The 18,981-nt window shown below is 39.3% G+C and overlaps 1 protein-coding gene across 1 annotated transcript; it reads left to right on the top strand.

The window, feature by feature from the left end:
* Positions 1-6,171: 6,171 nt before the first annotated feature.
* Positions 6,172-18,916, top strand: LOC145778462 (centrosomal protein of 83 kDa-like). The gene is made up of 15 exons (XM_082589940.1): positions 6,172-6,447; positions 8,230-8,359; positions 9,098-9,211; positions 11,450-11,568; positions 12,151-12,280; positions 12,453-12,584; positions 12,760-12,884; positions 14,109-14,230; positions 14,679-14,823; positions 15,016-15,165; positions 15,417-15,650; positions 15,786-15,914; positions 16,339-16,440; positions 16,779-16,939; positions 17,196-18,916. The coding sequence occupies exons 1-15, from the start codon at positions 6,248-6,250 to the stop codon at positions 17,504-17,506; spliced, it is 2,304 nt and encodes a 767-aa protein (XP_082446066.1). The 5' UTR covers positions 6,172-6,247; the 3' UTR covers positions 17,507-18,916.
* Positions 18,917-18,981: the final 65 nt, after the last annotated feature.

The raw sequence follows: 18,981 nt of genomic DNA, 5'->3' as shown, positions 1-18,981 counted from the left end.
TAAGTAAAAACAGTTTGATGGCACTATATCAGTTACTTAATTTATACCCAGACATTAAGTGCAGTTTTAATTTTTTAGAAAACATACTAATTGTTTGAATTTTTCTTAGCTGTTCCGGTAATTTGTTCCAAGTGTTTGTTCCAAGAAATTTAATTGAGCGTTGACCAAGCTTTGTATGCATTCTTGGTTTAAAAAGTATATCTTTCTTAGCACCTCTGGTATTATAGTTATGAGTTTCATTACAAGGACGAAAGTACTCAGAAAAAATTGCTGGTAGATGTCCTTTATTGCTTTTATAAATAAACTTACATACTTCTATTAAAAGAATTCCTTTCCTGCTGCTTGCGTCACCTGCGCATCCCAAGAATCTGGAGAAGAGCCCTAGTGGTTGCAGTCCCAAAGCCGAAGAAGCCCCCAGGGGATCCGAAGAGCTATCGTCCCATCTCTCTGCTCTGTATCCCCTTCAAGATACTCGAAAGACTTATCTACGCCCGTGTCGAACCGATAATAGACCCTCAGCTCCCTCGGGAACAAGCCGGCTTTCGCCACGGAAGATCAACTGTAGACCAGGTCACTCTGATGACCCAAGACATCGAGGACAGCTTCTCGGCAAAAAAGAAGGCTGGCGCCGTGTTTGTCGATCTCACGGCTGCCTACGACACTGTATGGCACAGCGGCCTTACCTGCAAACTACTCCGTCTCCTTCCTAACAGGCACATGGTCCATATGATTATGGAACTTGTGCAAAACCGCAGCTTTACCCTTTCCACCGGTAGCGGCCGACGAAGTAGACTACGTCGACTCAGGAACGGCGTCCCACAGGGCTCTGTCCTGGCTCCCCTCCTCTTTAACACTTACATCTATGACCTGCCTGACACCATCTCCAGGAAGTATGCTTATGCAGACGATCTGGCTCTCCTGCATCCAGCCGGAGATTGGCAGTCAATGGAGAGGAACCTAAGCCAGGACATGTCAACTATATCAACATATCTCCAGAAATGGAAGCTACAGCTCAGCAAGGCAAAGACAGTGTCGGCGGCCTTCCACCTAAACAACAAGGAAGCAAAACGTGAGATCAACATTACCACCGATGACGAACACCTCCCCTACTGCGCCGAACCCACCTACCTCGGCGTAACCCTGGACAGGTCACTCACGTACCGACGACACCTGGAGTCACTGCGCAAAAAACTATCTGCGCGCGTTGCACTTTTGAGGCGGCTGGCGGGTTCCGGTTGGGGAGCTGATGCGAAAACCCTTCGCACAGCTACCTTGGCCCTTGTCCATTCTACTGCTGAGTACTGCGCACCAGTGTGGTGCCGCAGCTCTCACACCCGCCACATTGACACCGCCATCAATGACGCACTACGCACTGTGACTGGATGCCTGCGTCCCACTCCAACGGACTGCCTTCCCATCCTTGCAGGCATCCAACCTGCTGAGCTTCGCCGTAAAGGAGCCATGATTTCCCTTGCTCGTCGCGCACTGGACCCCGACCACCTCCTCCACAGTACATTTCAGCGCCTACCTGGAGGACAGCAGCGACTGAAATCAAGACGCCCATTTGTGCCCGCCGCACGACAGCTTCTGAACAACGTTGAAGATCTTGGAATAAGTGCGGCACACTGGACGAACTACACATGGAACATGGAGTGGCAAAACAACACCTCCCGACTCCGTGATTTCCTACCCGACGTCGATCCCCACCCTCCGGGAATGTCCCTCGCAAGACTTGCGTGGGTCCGGCTTAACCGCCTACGAACCGGCGTCGGTCGCTTTCGTTCAGACATGTGCAAATGGGGCCTGGCTTCCTCACCGGGATGCGAGTGTGGCGCCACAGACCAGACAGTAGATCATGTCGTCCATGACTGCCCAATCCATCAACCACCACATGGAGCGCCTGGACTGAAGGCCCTGGATGACGAGACTGTCGAGTGGCTGATGACATCATGCCCAAACATATAGTCCAGAAGAACAGCTCATACGACGAAGAAGTTAATATATATACAAAAACAAGAGCTTGGAAGGCCTATATGGGCTCACAGCAAAGATTTTTGTTTAAAATTGCCTTCATGGTAAAGCGTCTAGCTAGCAAGGTTCAGTGTGTGTTTAACCAAAATTTCTAAAACTGACTAGATGTATGAGTGTATAGGCTAGCCATTGAGGTTAGTTTTGACTTTTGAACTAAACTTTTTGCTGTGCGAGTTGTAGACTGCAGCTGAGGAGAATCATTATGCTTGCTTACTGCTTACAGTTTGGTGTACAACTATACGTTAACTTGGTTCTTAGCAATAAACCCTGCTTAGACTTTTTCATTTGAACATAATGTTGAAAAGAATAACTCAACTTCACAATAAATAAATGTTCAGTAACACAAATACTACTCCAATTTTAGTCATCCACATTTTCATAAAGTTGGATCATTTCTTCCTTCCTACCATCCTGTGCCTCACTAACTGCAGTAGCTGATGCAAAAAACATTACCAGTACCTTATCATTTTTGTGTCGGCTGCGTAGCCGAGTGGTGAGAGCCCTGAAACGGCAATCGAAAGGGCGCCGGTTCGACACCGCCAAATCTTCAGGTGTAGCCTAAGCCTGAATACCACAAACAACCATCATTTTTGTGTTGCAGTGTGGACCACTTATTGAAGATCCCAGTGTCTTAATACCGTGCAAGCTTTGTACAAAGTTAAAAACCAAAAAAACCTAGATTTGCCTAAATTTGAAATAAAAAAACTTAAAACCCAGATGTGGTCAAAAAAACCCAGATCTAGGTGGAAAAACCAAGCTCTGCAAAAGGCAGCAATGGCCGAGTGGTTAGCGCGTTGGGCTCGCAGTCGAGAGCCTGCATGTTCGACTCCAGCCACCCGCAATTGCTGTTGTTTCTCTGGGCAAGAAACTTTACGATAATTGCCTCTACCCAGTGATCGATTTCGAGTAATGGGTAGTACCAAATTTAAGTCATAAATAGAGTAGACAACCGGAAACAGACATTGCAGTCGGCTGCAGCGTGGGTCAGGTGTACGTCGGAAGGCGTACACCGATGCATAGCACTCAAGTCCGCTTTCCCGCAATGCAGGATAAAGATAATAATCAAACAAAACAAACAATCAAACAAACAAAACTTGGTGACAAGTGACAACTTTATTTGACAACCCTGAAATCAATGTTGCCAGACACAACCAAGTGAATATCTCCAATCACTCTCTCAAAAGTCCTTAGTTGTTATTAGCATTGTCCCAATCTATTTTCGTTGCTATGCGTCGCTCAGAAAAAGTCTTCACCTCTCATGGACTTTTTACCAATGATTTTGACTTTTTTTTTGCACCAAAATAAACTTTCTGACTTTTACGTAATGTCTGAATAAAAAAACATTATATTTTTTACCCCCGACGAAATAAAAGTTTATTTTTTTCACTCTCTTTTCTAGGTTATGTAGCAGTGCATTTTTAATGATAGTGTTTTCCAAACACTCTTTTATCGATGCAGTGAGAGAAAGAAAAACCTTTTATTTTGTTTCTTGCGATTACATAATACGAATAAAAGGTAGACCATAGCAATCTAAATACCACAACAGACGAGATGCCACAACAGACTAGATACCACAACAGATGATGCACATTCAAACATTTTTTGGTTTTGTCAGCTTTTCCTTTTGTTTTTGCCAAATTCGTGTGTTTTGTTATCGTTATTTACGTGTTCGCGCCAGTAATAAAAAATAAAATTGAATTTGGTTGGTTTTTGAATCTTTATCTTCGGACTGACAAAGCCTTGAGGTTATTCCTGGTAGTTTCGCATACTTGTAGTGTAGTGGCTTTTGACGCAGGGCAGGTACCGAGATTGACCGAGTGAAGTTTCTGATTGCTGAAGTGTTGTTGATGGGGAATTCCATTTACTATAGATACCGCTGAATTGAGAGCAGTCTTGAAATGCGTTGCTCAAGCGAACACTCCGAGAGTCGAACCAGCGCCGCGTGATCTTGAGCCGGGCGAGTATCCACTGACCCAATGGGGCGGACGGACAGTTATTTAATGCTTCTAATATTTACATGTTTCGGTGATGTCTAATGAAAAAAAATCTTTTTCAACGTTTATGTTTTCAAAATTTTACAAATAGATTCTCTCTCCGATACCAAATTTCCTATTACCAAATTACCAAATTTCCAAATTTCCGATTACCAAATTTCCGATACCAAATTTCCTAGGACTCTAAATGTTTGCAATCGCATGTGACATCCTCGGCATTTCACATTCTCAACATGAACGCACTTGAAATTTCACGAAAAGAAACATAATTCGTTTTCCGGCAACACTGATAATATCCAAAATGTTGTTGCTCTGGACAACTACTGAAGCGTGACTAATATTTACTTAAATTTGAAGTTTCAACGGCAAATAATGATGATTTACACGACCTTTCGGCATGCTCGCAAAGGATATAAAACGAAAATAGTTAATTTCTGAGAAAAGTGTGTGACTGAAATTGTTATATTAAAGAAACGAAATTCGTTATGTTTCATGAAAATAACAACCTGGTCCAAACCCCTGCATAAGAATAAAACGATTTCATTTGGAACCTTTCAAAGAAATATTTATATTTCATATTAACTTCACCATTGAAGCAGTTATTTTATCCAATGTAGATGACTAAGTTTGTCCATTTAAAAACAAAGAATGTGAAAAATTTGTGTTAAAACAATAATTCCCTCAACCTAACCCTAACGCTATCATCCTTCTAAAATGTTTAGCGCCCTCTGTGGACGCGGTTAAAATACAAACAAGAAGTAAAAATAAAATTCGTTGGAGGAATGTGTTTAGCGAAGGACAATAGGCTTCCCCTCACGAAAATGAATTGAAAAGGTTGATCAGAACAGCAAAAGTCTTCATGAAAATGAGTTGAAAAGGTTGATCATGATTAAATGTGACTTACAATTGGAGTTAAACCAATTCAAACCTTTTTTTGTTGTTTGTAACATTTTATTTCTCTTTCTATCACAAATTTTTGTGAAGGTGTTGCGACTGTGCCAAATTTCTTTCAACTTAATAACTTACTTCGGCCACAAGCACGTTTTAACGTTCGCGTTTTGTCGCTTCCACCTTTTTCTCGACCTTTGTTATGTTGATGTGTATTGTTTTTGCTGTGATGGTCAGAAATAAAAACAACTGAACTGCTATCTGTTTAGCGCACGGCTCATCGTCAAATCCATTTAATCATTGTTACCAATGCATTAGATTTTGAGAATTAGTATGATGCTGTAACTCAGAAAACTGACTTTAACTGCAAAGTTTAGTTGCACAAAGTTCAACAGGTTGAGTTGTTTTGTTCAGATGTTCAGGTCAGATGCACAAGTACGTAGGCCTAACTTGTATATAAACAGCAATGTTTAACTGTAACCTGCTTAGCTATTGTTAAATTCTGTGACATTTTTGGTCCAAAAATCGAATAGCATACTGTAAATTAATGTTAAGAACAGCAAAGCTGTAATATTTATGTTTGCGACCAAGACTATTCAAACATTTTTTTTTTTCAGTTTTTGATTTAATTCCCACATATTACTAGTGACTTCACTTATCTTGTTGCTGTGACTAAAATGTTATGGCAGTCTTTATCGCACATTTTGCTGGTCTAGTTTTATTTGAAATCAATAGCTTCAATATATTTCTTTTAAGGCAACACTTTTCCAGCTGTTTTAATAATATCAAATGCTCACGTGCCAAATTATACTTTTGTGTGGCGCCACTAGACAGTTGGTGACAAAATCTGGTCCTCTTGTATAGGTCGACCTCTGCTTTTTGAGGTGAAAATCATTTGCAAAAATCTCGACCTATACTCGAGTTTATACAGTAAATGTATCTCAGTTATCACACAATTATTATTATTAAATATATACATATTGATATTATCATGACAGCTTAAACATAATATTATATGCAAATAAATTGATAGTGAATGTAGTGCTGTGGTCAGTTTTAAGTATGGGGCAGAAAAAGTTGGGTTCTTGATTTCCTGCTTTCAAATATTTATGGAGGTAGATGATTTCAGTAAAAATTCCCATTAGGTTAACTGCAGTTTCTATATGTGGCTCTACAAACTAGGTTTTGTATATGCTTCATTCCTAAGAATAAACTTATTTTTTAAAACTTGATTGTTTTTATAGGGTTTCATAAAATGTTTGAAGTAAACTGTTTACTAGCCTAATTAGTTAACAATTTAGATATTAAAAGCTACAGTACACTGCAGAATTAGCATGAATAGTGATCAATTATTTAGTGGAGTTACTACTCCCCCATCAGCAAGAAGACACCATGTTGATGCATCTGGATTCCTTTCTTCCTCTTCTCAGCAACCAAAAGGAAGCGCAGAACTTCAAAAAATGTTAATTGATGAAAGAATACGGTGTGAAACCCATAAAACAAATTACCAGACTTTGAAAGAGGAGCATAAAAGGTAGGAATACATAATACAATAATACAAATATTTTGATGAATGTGATGAGCATACTTATATTAAAGATAGGTACCGGCATAGGCGTCAATTTTTTCTCAGAAGAGAGGAACTCTGGGTAGGCGAGAGTTTTCAGACAAATTTCATTGAATGTGTATGTTTGCAAATTCGCAATGGTTAGTCTTCTGACAAAGACTGCGTGTAGCGTCGCTGCAGCAATTAAGCTTTAATAGGTTTAAAGTTTGCTTTCTTACGCCTTGCAATCTTATGAGCGCTGCTAAACTGAACAAAGTTTTTTTTATGTTTTTCTTTGCGACCTAAAAAGCGCTTGACTCGTGACCTGTTATCTTTAAAGTGGCGCCTTCGGATTTGCCGCAAAATGTTCGGGCAAGTGACTGTGCGGATATTGCGGTTTTGTACTGCGCCAAGCTTACGTACAATGTGGTCATTCAATCACGCAGCACGAGTTCAGTTGTAAAGTAGTCTAAACAGAAAAAGGTTTATTCAACCAACTGTTTCAGATTCAAAATAATTTTTCAATTGATCATGCTACTTACTCTACGTTTGGAGAAAATGTATTCAGAACTTCTGAAATGTAAACAAGATGCCGCATTACATTATACAAAAAAGCAAACGTAACCAAGACGGAAAGAAATGTAACCTGTTGGAAATAGGCGTATGTACCCGAAAGCACATGAAATGACAACATCGCGCGGTGCCCCAATTTATACCAGCAACAAGTTTGTAAGGAAAGATTTGTAAAAAGCGATTGTTTCATTCAGTACGTTTTTAGTTTGTATCGGTTATTTTATTGTCATGTTCATTATGATGTCATATTCTTTTACGCTGACCCGGAACTGAAATTTGATTACGATTACCACAAAAAGTACCAATTTCGATTACCACGAAAAACTAGGCCACGCGGATTCTAATTGTCTTGGCTTTCTGCTCTAGACAAATTTTCAATGTGCGACGTCCCACGAGAGAGAGATGAGTTCGACGGTTTTACAGCGTATTGGCTTGATATCAAATCGTGCCCTCGATATCAAATCGAGTTTTCGCTCGATGAATACACAATCCATTGGCTGCTGCACCTGGATGTAACAACGTGATCTGTGGCGGCCTCAAACGCAAGAAGAAGTGCCTAAATGCCTTTTTTTCAACGCAGCGTTGTTGCGGAATTGCTTTGTTCTGTAGGATACCTAGCGAGAGACATAGCGTAAAATGAGAAGTTGCGCTGCAGTTGGTTGGATAATTCAGTGTTTAACAAAAATGAAAACAATTGTAACAAACACTTCATAGGTGTCATGAAAACAGGGTGGGCGAAACATATTTTGCCCACCCTCATTTCACGGCAGGGTGGGCACTGCCCACCCTGTTTCGACGCCTATGATAGATTCTATTTGAATAAGGACCTTCTCAAGATCCTCCTTTTTTGAGTGAAACAGGCTGTAAAGGGTTTAGAGAGTAATAACTATATTTCATTTATATTGAAGGTATATATATTAGATATATTAAAGATAAGCATGTAAATTTATATATTATAAATTTATATAAGTGTTTTTCCTTTTTGCAGCTCAAATGTTTTTGTAGGATAAACAGTTCAGATATTCTGTGTTACAGTATATTTCTAGTTTAGTGATAGTATGGTAAGATCGCACTTTTGCACAGGCGCACCAGTTTCAATTTAATTTTCAAGTCGTGGTGTTAATGCCATTTAACCATCAGATTCATATATCATTAACAGTTAACACACTGAAGTAAAATCTCATTTACTTTCGCTAGGCTTCAAGACGATTATGTTAAGTTGCAAGACGATTTTGTTCGTTCTCAAGATACTAAGGGTGAATCATCAGATCAACTGCAGATACTAGTTCAAAATTTGCAAGCTCAGCTAGCTTCTAAATATCGAGAGGTACGTATGTTAATTGTATATATCAGTTGTTTCTGGTGTTTAAATTTATCAGCTTTCTAAAAAAAAATTCTGGATGCACTCTTTTTTTTAAGTATTGGTTGTTGACGGTAAATTTTCCAATAAAACTGTAATGTTTCTTGATGCATAAATTTGACCAATTATGTTGCTGTTTGTTTGCAAAGAGAATAATATAAAATTGAATTAAACATTTTTTGAAATAATTGTGGGCTAATGCAAGTTACAACACCAGTGCAAGTGCATGCAATGAAACTTGCATTAACCCACACCCCACACTATTACAAAATCATTAAAATGTTACTACGGTCTGATGACACCGTGTATGATGTCATCAATACAATAGCCTTATAATATTGGTTGATTGATTGAATCATTATCCTCGGACTGGGAAAGCTTCTTTGAGAGCTTCATCCTGGCCCAGTTTCGCATACTTATAGAGGCTTTGAACCACTGATGCAGTCCGGTCACCTAGATTAGCAGAGTGAAGTTTTCGATTGTTAAAGTGTTGTTGGTGTGAAATTATTCCATCCATTAGGTGCTGCTGAATGGAGAGCAGTCCTTATAATGCGTTGCTCAAGCACACATCCTGAGAGTCGAACCAGCGCCACTTGATCTTGAACATTCCTTCAATCACGAAGTTCGCTCCAAGCAACTGAGTTATTGGGGTGGACAAGGACTCAGTTGGTTAGCTTATAGCTCAGTTTATTAAATTTTGTGCAGCTGGAAGAAGCTCATGCCCAGACTATGCATCCACACAAGCTTGAAATAATTAAAGCAGATATAACAAAGGAATTGGAAGAACCATTAAAAGCTCACATGCTTGCAATGGACAAGGTATTGTTGTAGTTTTTGTTGACGTGCTGGTGCAAGACCTTAAAGTTGATACTGGACCATGATTTGTATATAATATATATAGTATGATATAAGTTTGTATGATGTATTTACCTGGTGATAAATCTCACTCGATTGTAAGCCCCTTGAGCCGATTGAACAAATACAGTACGGAATGGCTCGTTTTTGAGAATCCGATTCGGAGAGGCCAATTCAAAGACAGGATTTTTTGAAGAAAATCAACTCGGTGATTTCTTGACATGCAGCGACGGCTTCTGTTTATTTAGAGAATTTGTAGGCATCATTTGGATAGGTTATTCTTTCAGTGAAGTAGATGTAAATTAGCTGATATCTTGTGGGTAGGTAATGTATAAGGAAGCGATTGCCAGATTCGCCACTAATGTGTCGACCGTGGTAATGATTCATGCGTAGGGTTGGGATTTCGGGATCAAATTTGAAATCCCGGGATTTTTACTCCTTAATCCCGGGATTTCTCGGGATTAGCAAAGTAGGAAATACTGTACACATGCAAGCTACACGAACGATATTTGTTTATTGTAATACTGACGCATAAACATGAGAGCATCAAGAGTATCATCGTTTTAAGACAATTTCTAATTTTGCTGGAAAAATATCCAAGAGCTGAAAATGCACATTCAGCCTCAACGGATGTTGGCTTAGTACTTTTCAATGCCTCATATAAATTTTTCAGGTTTTCTGGCCCTTTTTTGCTTGCTTCATATAACAGCATTTCTTTTTGCATTACGGTACTCGAGCGCCGACATCACAGTTTTGTGCTTCTTCACTTTCATCTTCTGCTACGAAAGCATGCAGCTCTTGAGCTAAGGTTATTTCAGTGTCATGGCTACTATCCTTCATATTGTTCAGTAGAGCCTCCATCCAATTCAACAGTTGGGCTTGGTAACAATCTTTGAAGAACGTTCGTGGCCAAGGCAGCGAGTTTCTGACGGTTTATTTTATGACCAAGCCGATCCTGCGGTTGATCAATGTAGGAAGGTTTCTTGAGGTACCCAAAAAGGTGAACTAGTTCGGCATTCCGACGCTCGTCGATTCGAAACCTAAAGCTTTTCTTCGTCCTTGCTAATTTCCGAATTTAGTTATTAGTCCCTTTGTACTAAATGCTGAAGCTTTCAAATCGGCTTGACAGAAGTTACATTTTGTTTTTTTCTGTAGATTTACAATACAAAAAGTTTTGCCACACCTCGGATTTCTCTTTGAACTTACATCTTCAAAATTCGACATTCTAAGCTAAATTTTAATTTCTCCTTTGCAAAAAGATAGGGAAGAATTAGCAGAAACTGTCCTAACAGCACAATGGTACAACCGTCTTTCTAACTCTAAGATACTCAGTTGCACTAATGCTACGACTGAAGCGATTGCGTAGTTCATTGTTATGCCATGGTTGTTATTATTATCACACTAATGTGGAGTGTTCAAAACAACCAACTGATATTGTAAAGCTGCTTTAAAACCAAAATAATATGAGCGTCAAGCGATATGGCGCTACATCAGCTTTTGTAGTTGTTTTCTAGAAATCCCGAGATTTTAATAAAATTAATCCCGGGATCGGGATTTCCCGGGGTCCCAACCCTATTCATGCGTAACAATATTAGATGGGCAACTTGGAATCATATCTTTGCATGCATGTTTTAAGCCATCACGGTTTTACCACCTTTTCTTTTTGTTGGTTCTGTTATTATATTTTATTTCTACAATATCGTTTTTCTGCATTCCGACAAGGAAGAATAAATTAAATTGAAGGTTAGCGAAAAATAAAAAGCAAATTAAATTTTATTTTTGAATTATTAAATTAAAATATTTGCTCACATACAATGACACGTGTCGTGCATCACAGTCCTTATTCAAACTTTTCAAATTTGTAAGCATAAATACTACACTGCAAAAGAAACGTTTTAGTGAGGAGGCTATAGTTTGTTGTGACTAAACTGACTATCTTCTATTGTAAGCTAATTCCTTTGAGTAAACAGATGCAGCTGTGAGATTGTAAAAATCTCCGAAAATTTTCGAATTGGGATTTCTCCGAATAGTAGCAGACCGAATAGACTACAGTATGTGTGTTTCTTTTGCCTAATAAATTTTGTATTCTTACTTTGATGAACAGTCTAGTTTTTGACACGAAGCCACTACAATGTTTGAGTTTTGGTGCATAATTTTTTAACAATTTGAATATTTTTGTGAGCATTATTTTACAACTTGCAGGAAGTGGAAAAATACAGAGGAGACTTTAATAAGCTTCGTTATGAATACACCTTTCTTAAAGCAGAATATGATCACTCTAAAGCTGAACACCAGAGAAATATTGAGGAACTCACACTCAGGTATATATTTTATAGTACTGTATTGTGAATTTATCAATATTTTTTTAGGTTTTTTGTTTACTTTGTTAAGTTGAAAGTAAAGTGTTAAGACATTTAAGGTGCGATACCCAACTCTGATCCAATAGCTCAATTGGTTAGCGCCCCGACTTCGTGCACGAAGAAACTTCAAGATCAAGCAGCACTGGTTCAGCTCTAAGGGCACTAAGTGGATGAAATAATTCACAGACAACAACTTTTCAAGTATTGGAAACTTCACTCGGTCAATAACGGTGACCTGCGTCATTGGTTCAAAGCCTCTTTAAGCATGCGAAACTGCCGGGATTAAGTTCTCAAAGGAGATTTCTTGATCCGAGATGCAGATTTCCATCATAGTCAAATATGTGGTCAGAAGCATGGAAGATGAAAAAGGAACTACAGAGGATTGGCAAGGTAGCAGCGGGGAAATGAAATCCTGCTTGCACCATTTTTGGTCGGTAGTGCATGACCATAAAACAAAAGAATTTGTTTCGACTGATTTTAAACTTTATATTTTCAATAAACTTATTTACACTAAAATACTTAATGAATTATTTTGCTACATAGGAACCAGGCCCAGCTTTCAGCACTCCAACAGGAGAGGGACAATTTGTTACAATCCCAAAAGTGCTCAAATTCTGTGGATGCTCATAAATTGCTCAATCTTCAACGACAGAAAACCCAACTTGACCAACGGGTAAGATCTCTTTTCTTTTAAGTTTGTATAAAATAATACAACAGTGTATACATTAATTCAGCTGCACGCATTGCTTATTATTAATTCCACAATTCAACTATAAAATTATTTCACTCATGAGATGCACCATAGTTTGCGGAATGAGTGGTTGATAGGCTTTGATTTGCTTCAGGTGAAAAACCTACTCGATGAAATGGCCGAAGTACAAAAACAGAAAGAGCGAGCGATCATTGAAGCCGATTCTGTACAACGATCACAGGCGAAAGACGTGGCTCAACTGCAAGCTAATCTGAAATCTATTGAGGTACTGTATATCAGGCAAAATTGTTTGTGCTCTTGAAAATGATGCGGTATCATTGAATAAAATGTGAAGGTTTGTATTGCATTAAAATACAATATCTTGTTCAAGAAAATTTTGCATGTGTGAAATGTGTTTTCTTTGTGTGAAACATTTTTTGCAATTTTGTAATCCTTCCCAGAGTGAAAAGCGTTCCAGTGAAATTCAAGCTGAGAGATTGCAGAAAGAGGTGCGAGACTATCAAGACCAGAATCTCCGCTTCAATCAACAGATACAAGACCTCAACAAGCAATGCGCATCACTAAAGTGAGTTCTATTGTCTTTTCTGCATTCATTTTGTTTAGAAACCGCTCGGTTAACTGAAATCGCGTTTTTAACTTTTTTTTACGGACCTCTGGTCACGTTAAAATGATTTTAAAAAGGCAACTTTTGTCTCACCTGGTTGGCCATTCTGTGCTATTCTTACCAACATTGCAGAGGGGCGACCGGGAGGCTTCTTCAGAATTATGCAACAATTTATCTTGCATGCCACATTGCGATGAAATCTCTCGATCAAAAAAAAAAAATCTCTCGATCAAAAAAACCTTTGCGGATAGCACCAGCATTATTGGTGGCTCATTTCTAAGCAGTGTGAATGTGATTCATATCCCTCAGAAGTTTCAAAACCCTAACCCTGTAAGATTTTTTTTCCTGAAAATATTGACTCTTATGGTCTGATTTGTTTGAAGAGACGTCAGAAAAAAAAAATTCCGTATAAGTAGGGCCGCACTAGCGTACGCAGGGGGGGGACATTGGGCCATGCCCCCCCCCCCCTTAAAAATGTTGTGTGACGTAACGATATTGAGAATGATGCTTTCAGTCTCTTTATGCTTGGGAATGATGCTTTTAGTCTAAAAAAAATTTGCCTAATTTTAAACAAAACTGCATTAAAAGAGCGAGTTTTGCCAATACCAAACATTCAAACATCTCAGCCAGGAATTTGCAACAAGAAAACGTAGAGACTTAGCTTTATTTCCGAAAAATGCCGAAGAACACATAATCTTATCTTTTTGCTATGCCACCTGACAGCACCATTTTACAGGAATATTCATACCCACATTTTTGTTGAAAATGCTCTCAGAATGCACCAAATTCAAAGTAATTTTTCAAAATTTTCTGGGGGAAGCCCCCCAGACTCCCTACCGCTGGGTGTCGTCTTAGGCAAAAACGCCGTCCGGCTTGGCCCACCGGTCGTCAAAAAAAAAACTTTCAAAATTACTGACTACGCTACCGTCAATGCCCCCCCCCCCCCCTTGAGAAAATCCTGCGTACGCCACTGAGTAGGGGAGAAATATGTGATGTACATTGTACTATTTCCGTACGAACCGTTGAGAGCAGCACAGCATGGTTTACCCTGGGCTACAAGCCCAATTACCTTCAGGCTTCAGTCGTTTTGTTTACAAAGATGTATCTTGAGCAACCTAAACCACTCGTCTATGACGTTGGTCCACGATTGTAGAACCTCATGTACCAACTTGTGGCTTGTCACAGGAACGCCATGGACGAGGAGAGCCACAAGCACAAGGTTGCTTTGACCGACAACAAGCTCGAAATGATGAAGACAAGAGGGGATTTGGAACGAGAAAGAGACTCACTCATCAACAAAGCGAACAGTTGAGTGTTGATCGATGCCTTTGTTGTTTGAGCCTCAACTAAAAAAGCTTTGAACATGAGCTTTGTGAAGACCAAGTCAAATATTTTACCACAAAGCGTAAGACTAGTGTCATATTACAGTATTATTATTATCGTTTATTTACATCAGACAAGAATGTCCATATTCGAATTTTAAAAGAAAATATATACAAAAATAATAGACCTTCAGTTGTATACAAACAACCAACCAGTAAAATTTAACATTATCAAACAAAGAATGTTGATATTTTTGTGTCATGACAGCTTCTGTAGACATTGAATCAATGTAAAAGTGACGGATTTTGCTGTCGAAGTATATGCTACTTCTTTTAAAGACTGCCCTTTTGCTTAAAAACGTTACTTGATCGCAAAATGATGCAATTTGGTGTCGCATTTCTTGTGTTCACCTCTCGTAGCGATTCGTTGTAGATTTGGAGGCTGAACTTGATGTGATTCGTGCATCCACGGAAAACCATCACAAAGAAATGGAAGAGATGGAGCGGGAGTCATCGAGAAGGATTCAAGAAGCGAGAGAGGAAGAGTGGATTAAAAATAATCAACTTCAGAACGAAAAGTTTGTCAATTCCTGCTGTTTATTACAAGAAGAATGTTCATTCATTTTTCTGATAACTTTTGAATATGGTGTTGATAGCATTTACAAAACTATTAGACACTAATTTCCTAACTTTCTCTAAAACGTTTTTTCAAGCATCTATCGTCGTGAGATGCATAGATTATTTGTTTTTTCAACGTTGATGTGATTTAGGGTCCATTTGGAAGAGAAATGTAAAGAGCTGGAACAACGGCTCGCAGCGGACCGACAGTCACGGTTGAGTGAGCGCGAAGAAAGCGAAGAGAAGTACCGAACAGCGGAGATGACGGAAGCTTCTCTGAGATCGGAAATTTCAGAGTTGAAGTAATTTTCTTGTCAATCACGCAACCTTAACCAGCAAAGTCGTTTTTACAGTGATTCAACGTAAAAGAGTCTGAGCGGTGCCGCTTTTGTGTGAACTTTTCTGACATACAAAGGACAGTACGTTTCGTTCACGTTAATGTTGCTTTGTTTCGCTTGTTTATGATTTGAAAAAGTAATTTCTCTGCCCAAATTAATTTTTAATAACCAGATCGCAAAATTTTTTATGTTTTTTATGAGTTTTTTTGACATAGAATTCGTCTTGAACATGAAAGTATGGCAAAGGAGCAGTTGGTAAAGGATCATCAGGAGTGCACTAACTTGCGGAAAAAGCTACTGGAGAAAGAGAGCGACCTGCAAAAGATGACGTCAGCGCGTCAGCAGGCGCTTACTGAAGCAGAACGGGCGAGGGAAGCCATCCGAGACGTTCGTTCCGACGCCGAGGCAGCAAGAAGTCAGGCCCAGCGTGCTCAAGCCGAAGCTGAAAAGTGATTATTGAATTTTATGTTTTTTGTTTTTTTTATTTCGTATTAATCCAAAAGTGTGTGATATGCTTTTCTGCTAGACAATTATTATTCCGGTTAGAAAAGAATGTTGTTGAAGCGGTGTTGCCATATGCACAGGTCGATCGAGGCGCATAAGCTCGTCTCGATGGAGGAGAAACATCGACTCCAATCGAGGATCGATCAGCTCGAACATAAACTGAAACGAGGGAGCGAACAGCAAGACAGGACGGCTAAGCAGCAAAGGAAGTATGCGATTCATGAGTAGAATTTTCATTTGCATTTGCAGCTAGTACATTTGAAGTTTAGTGGTATTTGCGATTCTGTTATCCGATCTTCTTCTTTGTTGTGTGTCACCGATGTGTAGCACTGATGACGAAAGCAATTTCATTTTTGAAACACTTGCAAAGTCTGTATTTTTGCTTGGTTTAGATATTTTTGAGAAACCCTTTGCCACAGCCGATGTTATTTTTACATTTGGCATTGACAACGCAATTGTAATCTTGGAATGGGCAATTTTCTCTCACGAAATACACTGTCAACGCAGTGCAGTATTCCCTTCGTTCGGTCAAATGTCGCAATACGATTGGCTTTATCTGAACCACCGTTTCACTTTTATCATGCGTAAATTGTTTTTGGCTGCCAAGATCGACCTTCGCTTAAATATTTTCAGAATCAAACATGTCCTTGTTGATAAAGTGAAGCATTTGAAGAAGAAAACAGAACTTTTAGAAGCACAGAAGGAAAAGCTGGAAATCGAAATGAAAGCTGGAAGGTCAGTTGGTGCCTTGTTGTCTTTAAAAAATACTACAATTTCCCAATAGCTTGTACAATAAATTAATTTTTCACACATTGCTTTTGACTCAAACAAACTGAACTCTCTATAGTCTATAATCATCTCTCTACTTGGTAAAATTTTTTGAAAGCGGGCACTTGGCAAACAAAGACAAACTCAACTGAAACAATTTAACGACAAGGCAGAAACAATCATTCATACAACATATCATAGGAATACTTGGTTTAATTAATTATTCATCCGAGGTTGTCGATGCCTGGTTCAGGCAAGAAGACTGAACTCAGTTTTTCTGGTGCGAACAAAACCTTTCCTTCCAGACACGGCGTTTCTCTTGAAGAACACAACCGAATGCGACGCCGACTTCGCGACATAAAGCGACGTCATAACGAGTTTCGTCACGTCGTCGGTTTGGGCGACAACGCGGCACCGATGATGTCATCAATCAACCCCGATGATTTAACCATGTTCAACCTAACAGGTGATCACCCTGTTCAACATCACACGTGTAATGAGGTTTTGTGTATGATGTAGGCTTCCGCCTCTGCGTCAGTACAAGGATTAACAATGAGAATATGTCATGTTTATCTTGTCCCGTTAAAAAGTCTTCAATCTAGCGTTTTTAAATTAAAAGTAAGTCTGATGTTCTGTGGTATCCTCAAACTGGTGACGTAAAGCTGGTATTTTGTGACGTCACAAGGAAAGGATGACTAATCTCGTCGCTTTGTGTCATCCAGGAATCCCTGACATCACAAACGTGAACGCGGCCGCAGAGCAGGAGAACCGTCATCGTATGGAGCTGTCCATGCTGAAGAAGCGTCTGGATGACATCGCCGCTCAGCAGCAGGAGCAAATGGAAGCCTTGGATGCGGTTACAACCACCAGACAGGATGGGAAGGCCACCACGGAACCACCCGTTCTTCCTGTCGACTCCAACCGATTGCACGATAACTGGAGTAAGAATGAAAAGAATGAGAAACATGCAGCCGCTAATGGGCGCTACGAGTACGAAGATGATTTCTCCTCAGTGTCGAGCGGTAGATCCTGAGCCAAGTCCGCATCTACGTTAGTGAACGAAAGGTGGTTCTTGACAATGAGATATCGGTATTACTCATGCACATAATAATTTTTATTACTTTTTCAAACGTTTTTGACTGAATTGCAATTACACGTATTGTTTCACAGAACAGTTGGTAGAATAGTTAATTCTAGCAGATAAATATCCCAAGTGAATATTTTCGAAACCATATTTCGAATCCTAACGTTACTTTAATGTCAGACTTTGGCACGTGTGTGACGTCACGACATTGAGAATGATGCATTCAGTCTACAAAAGATTTGCCTAATTTTAAACAAATCTGCATTAAAAGAGCGAGTTTTGCCAATACCAAACATCTCAGCCAGAAATTAGAAACAAGAAAACATAGAGACTTAGCTTTATTTCCGAAAAATGCCGAAGAAAACATGATTTTATCCTTTTGCTATGCCACCGGACAGTACCATTTTTCAGGAATATTCATACCCACATTTTTGTTGAAAATGCTCTCAGAATGCACCAAATTCAATGTAATTTTCAAAATTTTCTGGAGAGGCCCCCAAACCCCCCGCCGCTGGCTGTCGTCTTAGGCGAAAACCCCCCCTTTCAAAATTCCTGGCTACGCTACTGCGTACAACCATAGATATATGCATTCTGACATCGTTTCCAATAATAGCAAGGAATTATCTTCTGATAGATTGCTGTTTAATATTTAAGTGGTCATTTTTGTATGTGTTCCCATTAGATTTTTCTTTTTACATTGAATCAACGTAAAAAGAAATGATTTTATTATTTGAGAAGCCGACATGGGACGTATTCGCTGTGGGCATTGTGTCTTGCAGGTTTTTCGTACTTCTAACAATTGATTTTATTTGCAAAATGTTTTTCTATTTATTCTACCAGCGGATATGAACTAATTCGGTGTATATAATGCAAAGACATGTAAATATAAGAGGTTATATATTTAAGGTTGTTTTTTAAATCCCCATGCTTTGGTTGGAATAGTATTTTTTTTCATTCCTCTCCGCCTACTAAGCAACTTCCAGTCTTTTAATGCAACGGTCCGCGTATTTGTAATCTACAGGTCGCTGCAGCAGGTGGAGTGTCTTAACCCGGTAAACACCTTCAAAATACGACAATTTTCGCTATGAACCAGCTGACTGCTCACAATATCACGCGGTTGCTGCAGCGGCCTGCAGATTATAAACACCCTCACGGACCCTATCAATATGCGTTTTCGCTGTAAACGCTTATTTTTAATAAAAATTACTTCTAGAGCAAGTCCCGTGGCACTGCCTGTGAGATTTCAATAAACTGTTGACCAGGTCGAACCTTTGCTTCTGGAAGATTTTGGTTCGATCATCAGCTCATTTAGCCTATTAAAATATCTTGCGTTGAAAAATCCAACGTTGATTTCGTGCACAGCCTACATAGGTACAGGTAGTCATGTTTTAGTTTGAAATACCATATCATTTGCTAGAGAACTG

Source organism: Aplidium turbinatum, chromosome 10 (assembly GCF_918807975.1).
Source record: "Aplidium turbinatum chromosome 10, kaAplTurb1.1, whole genome shotgun sequence".
Classification (NCBI taxonomy): Eukaryota; Metazoa; Chordata; class Ascidiacea; order Aplousobranchia; family Polyclinidae; genus Aplidium; species Aplidium turbinatum.
This window is presented reverse-complemented; position numbering and strand designations above follow the sequence as displayed.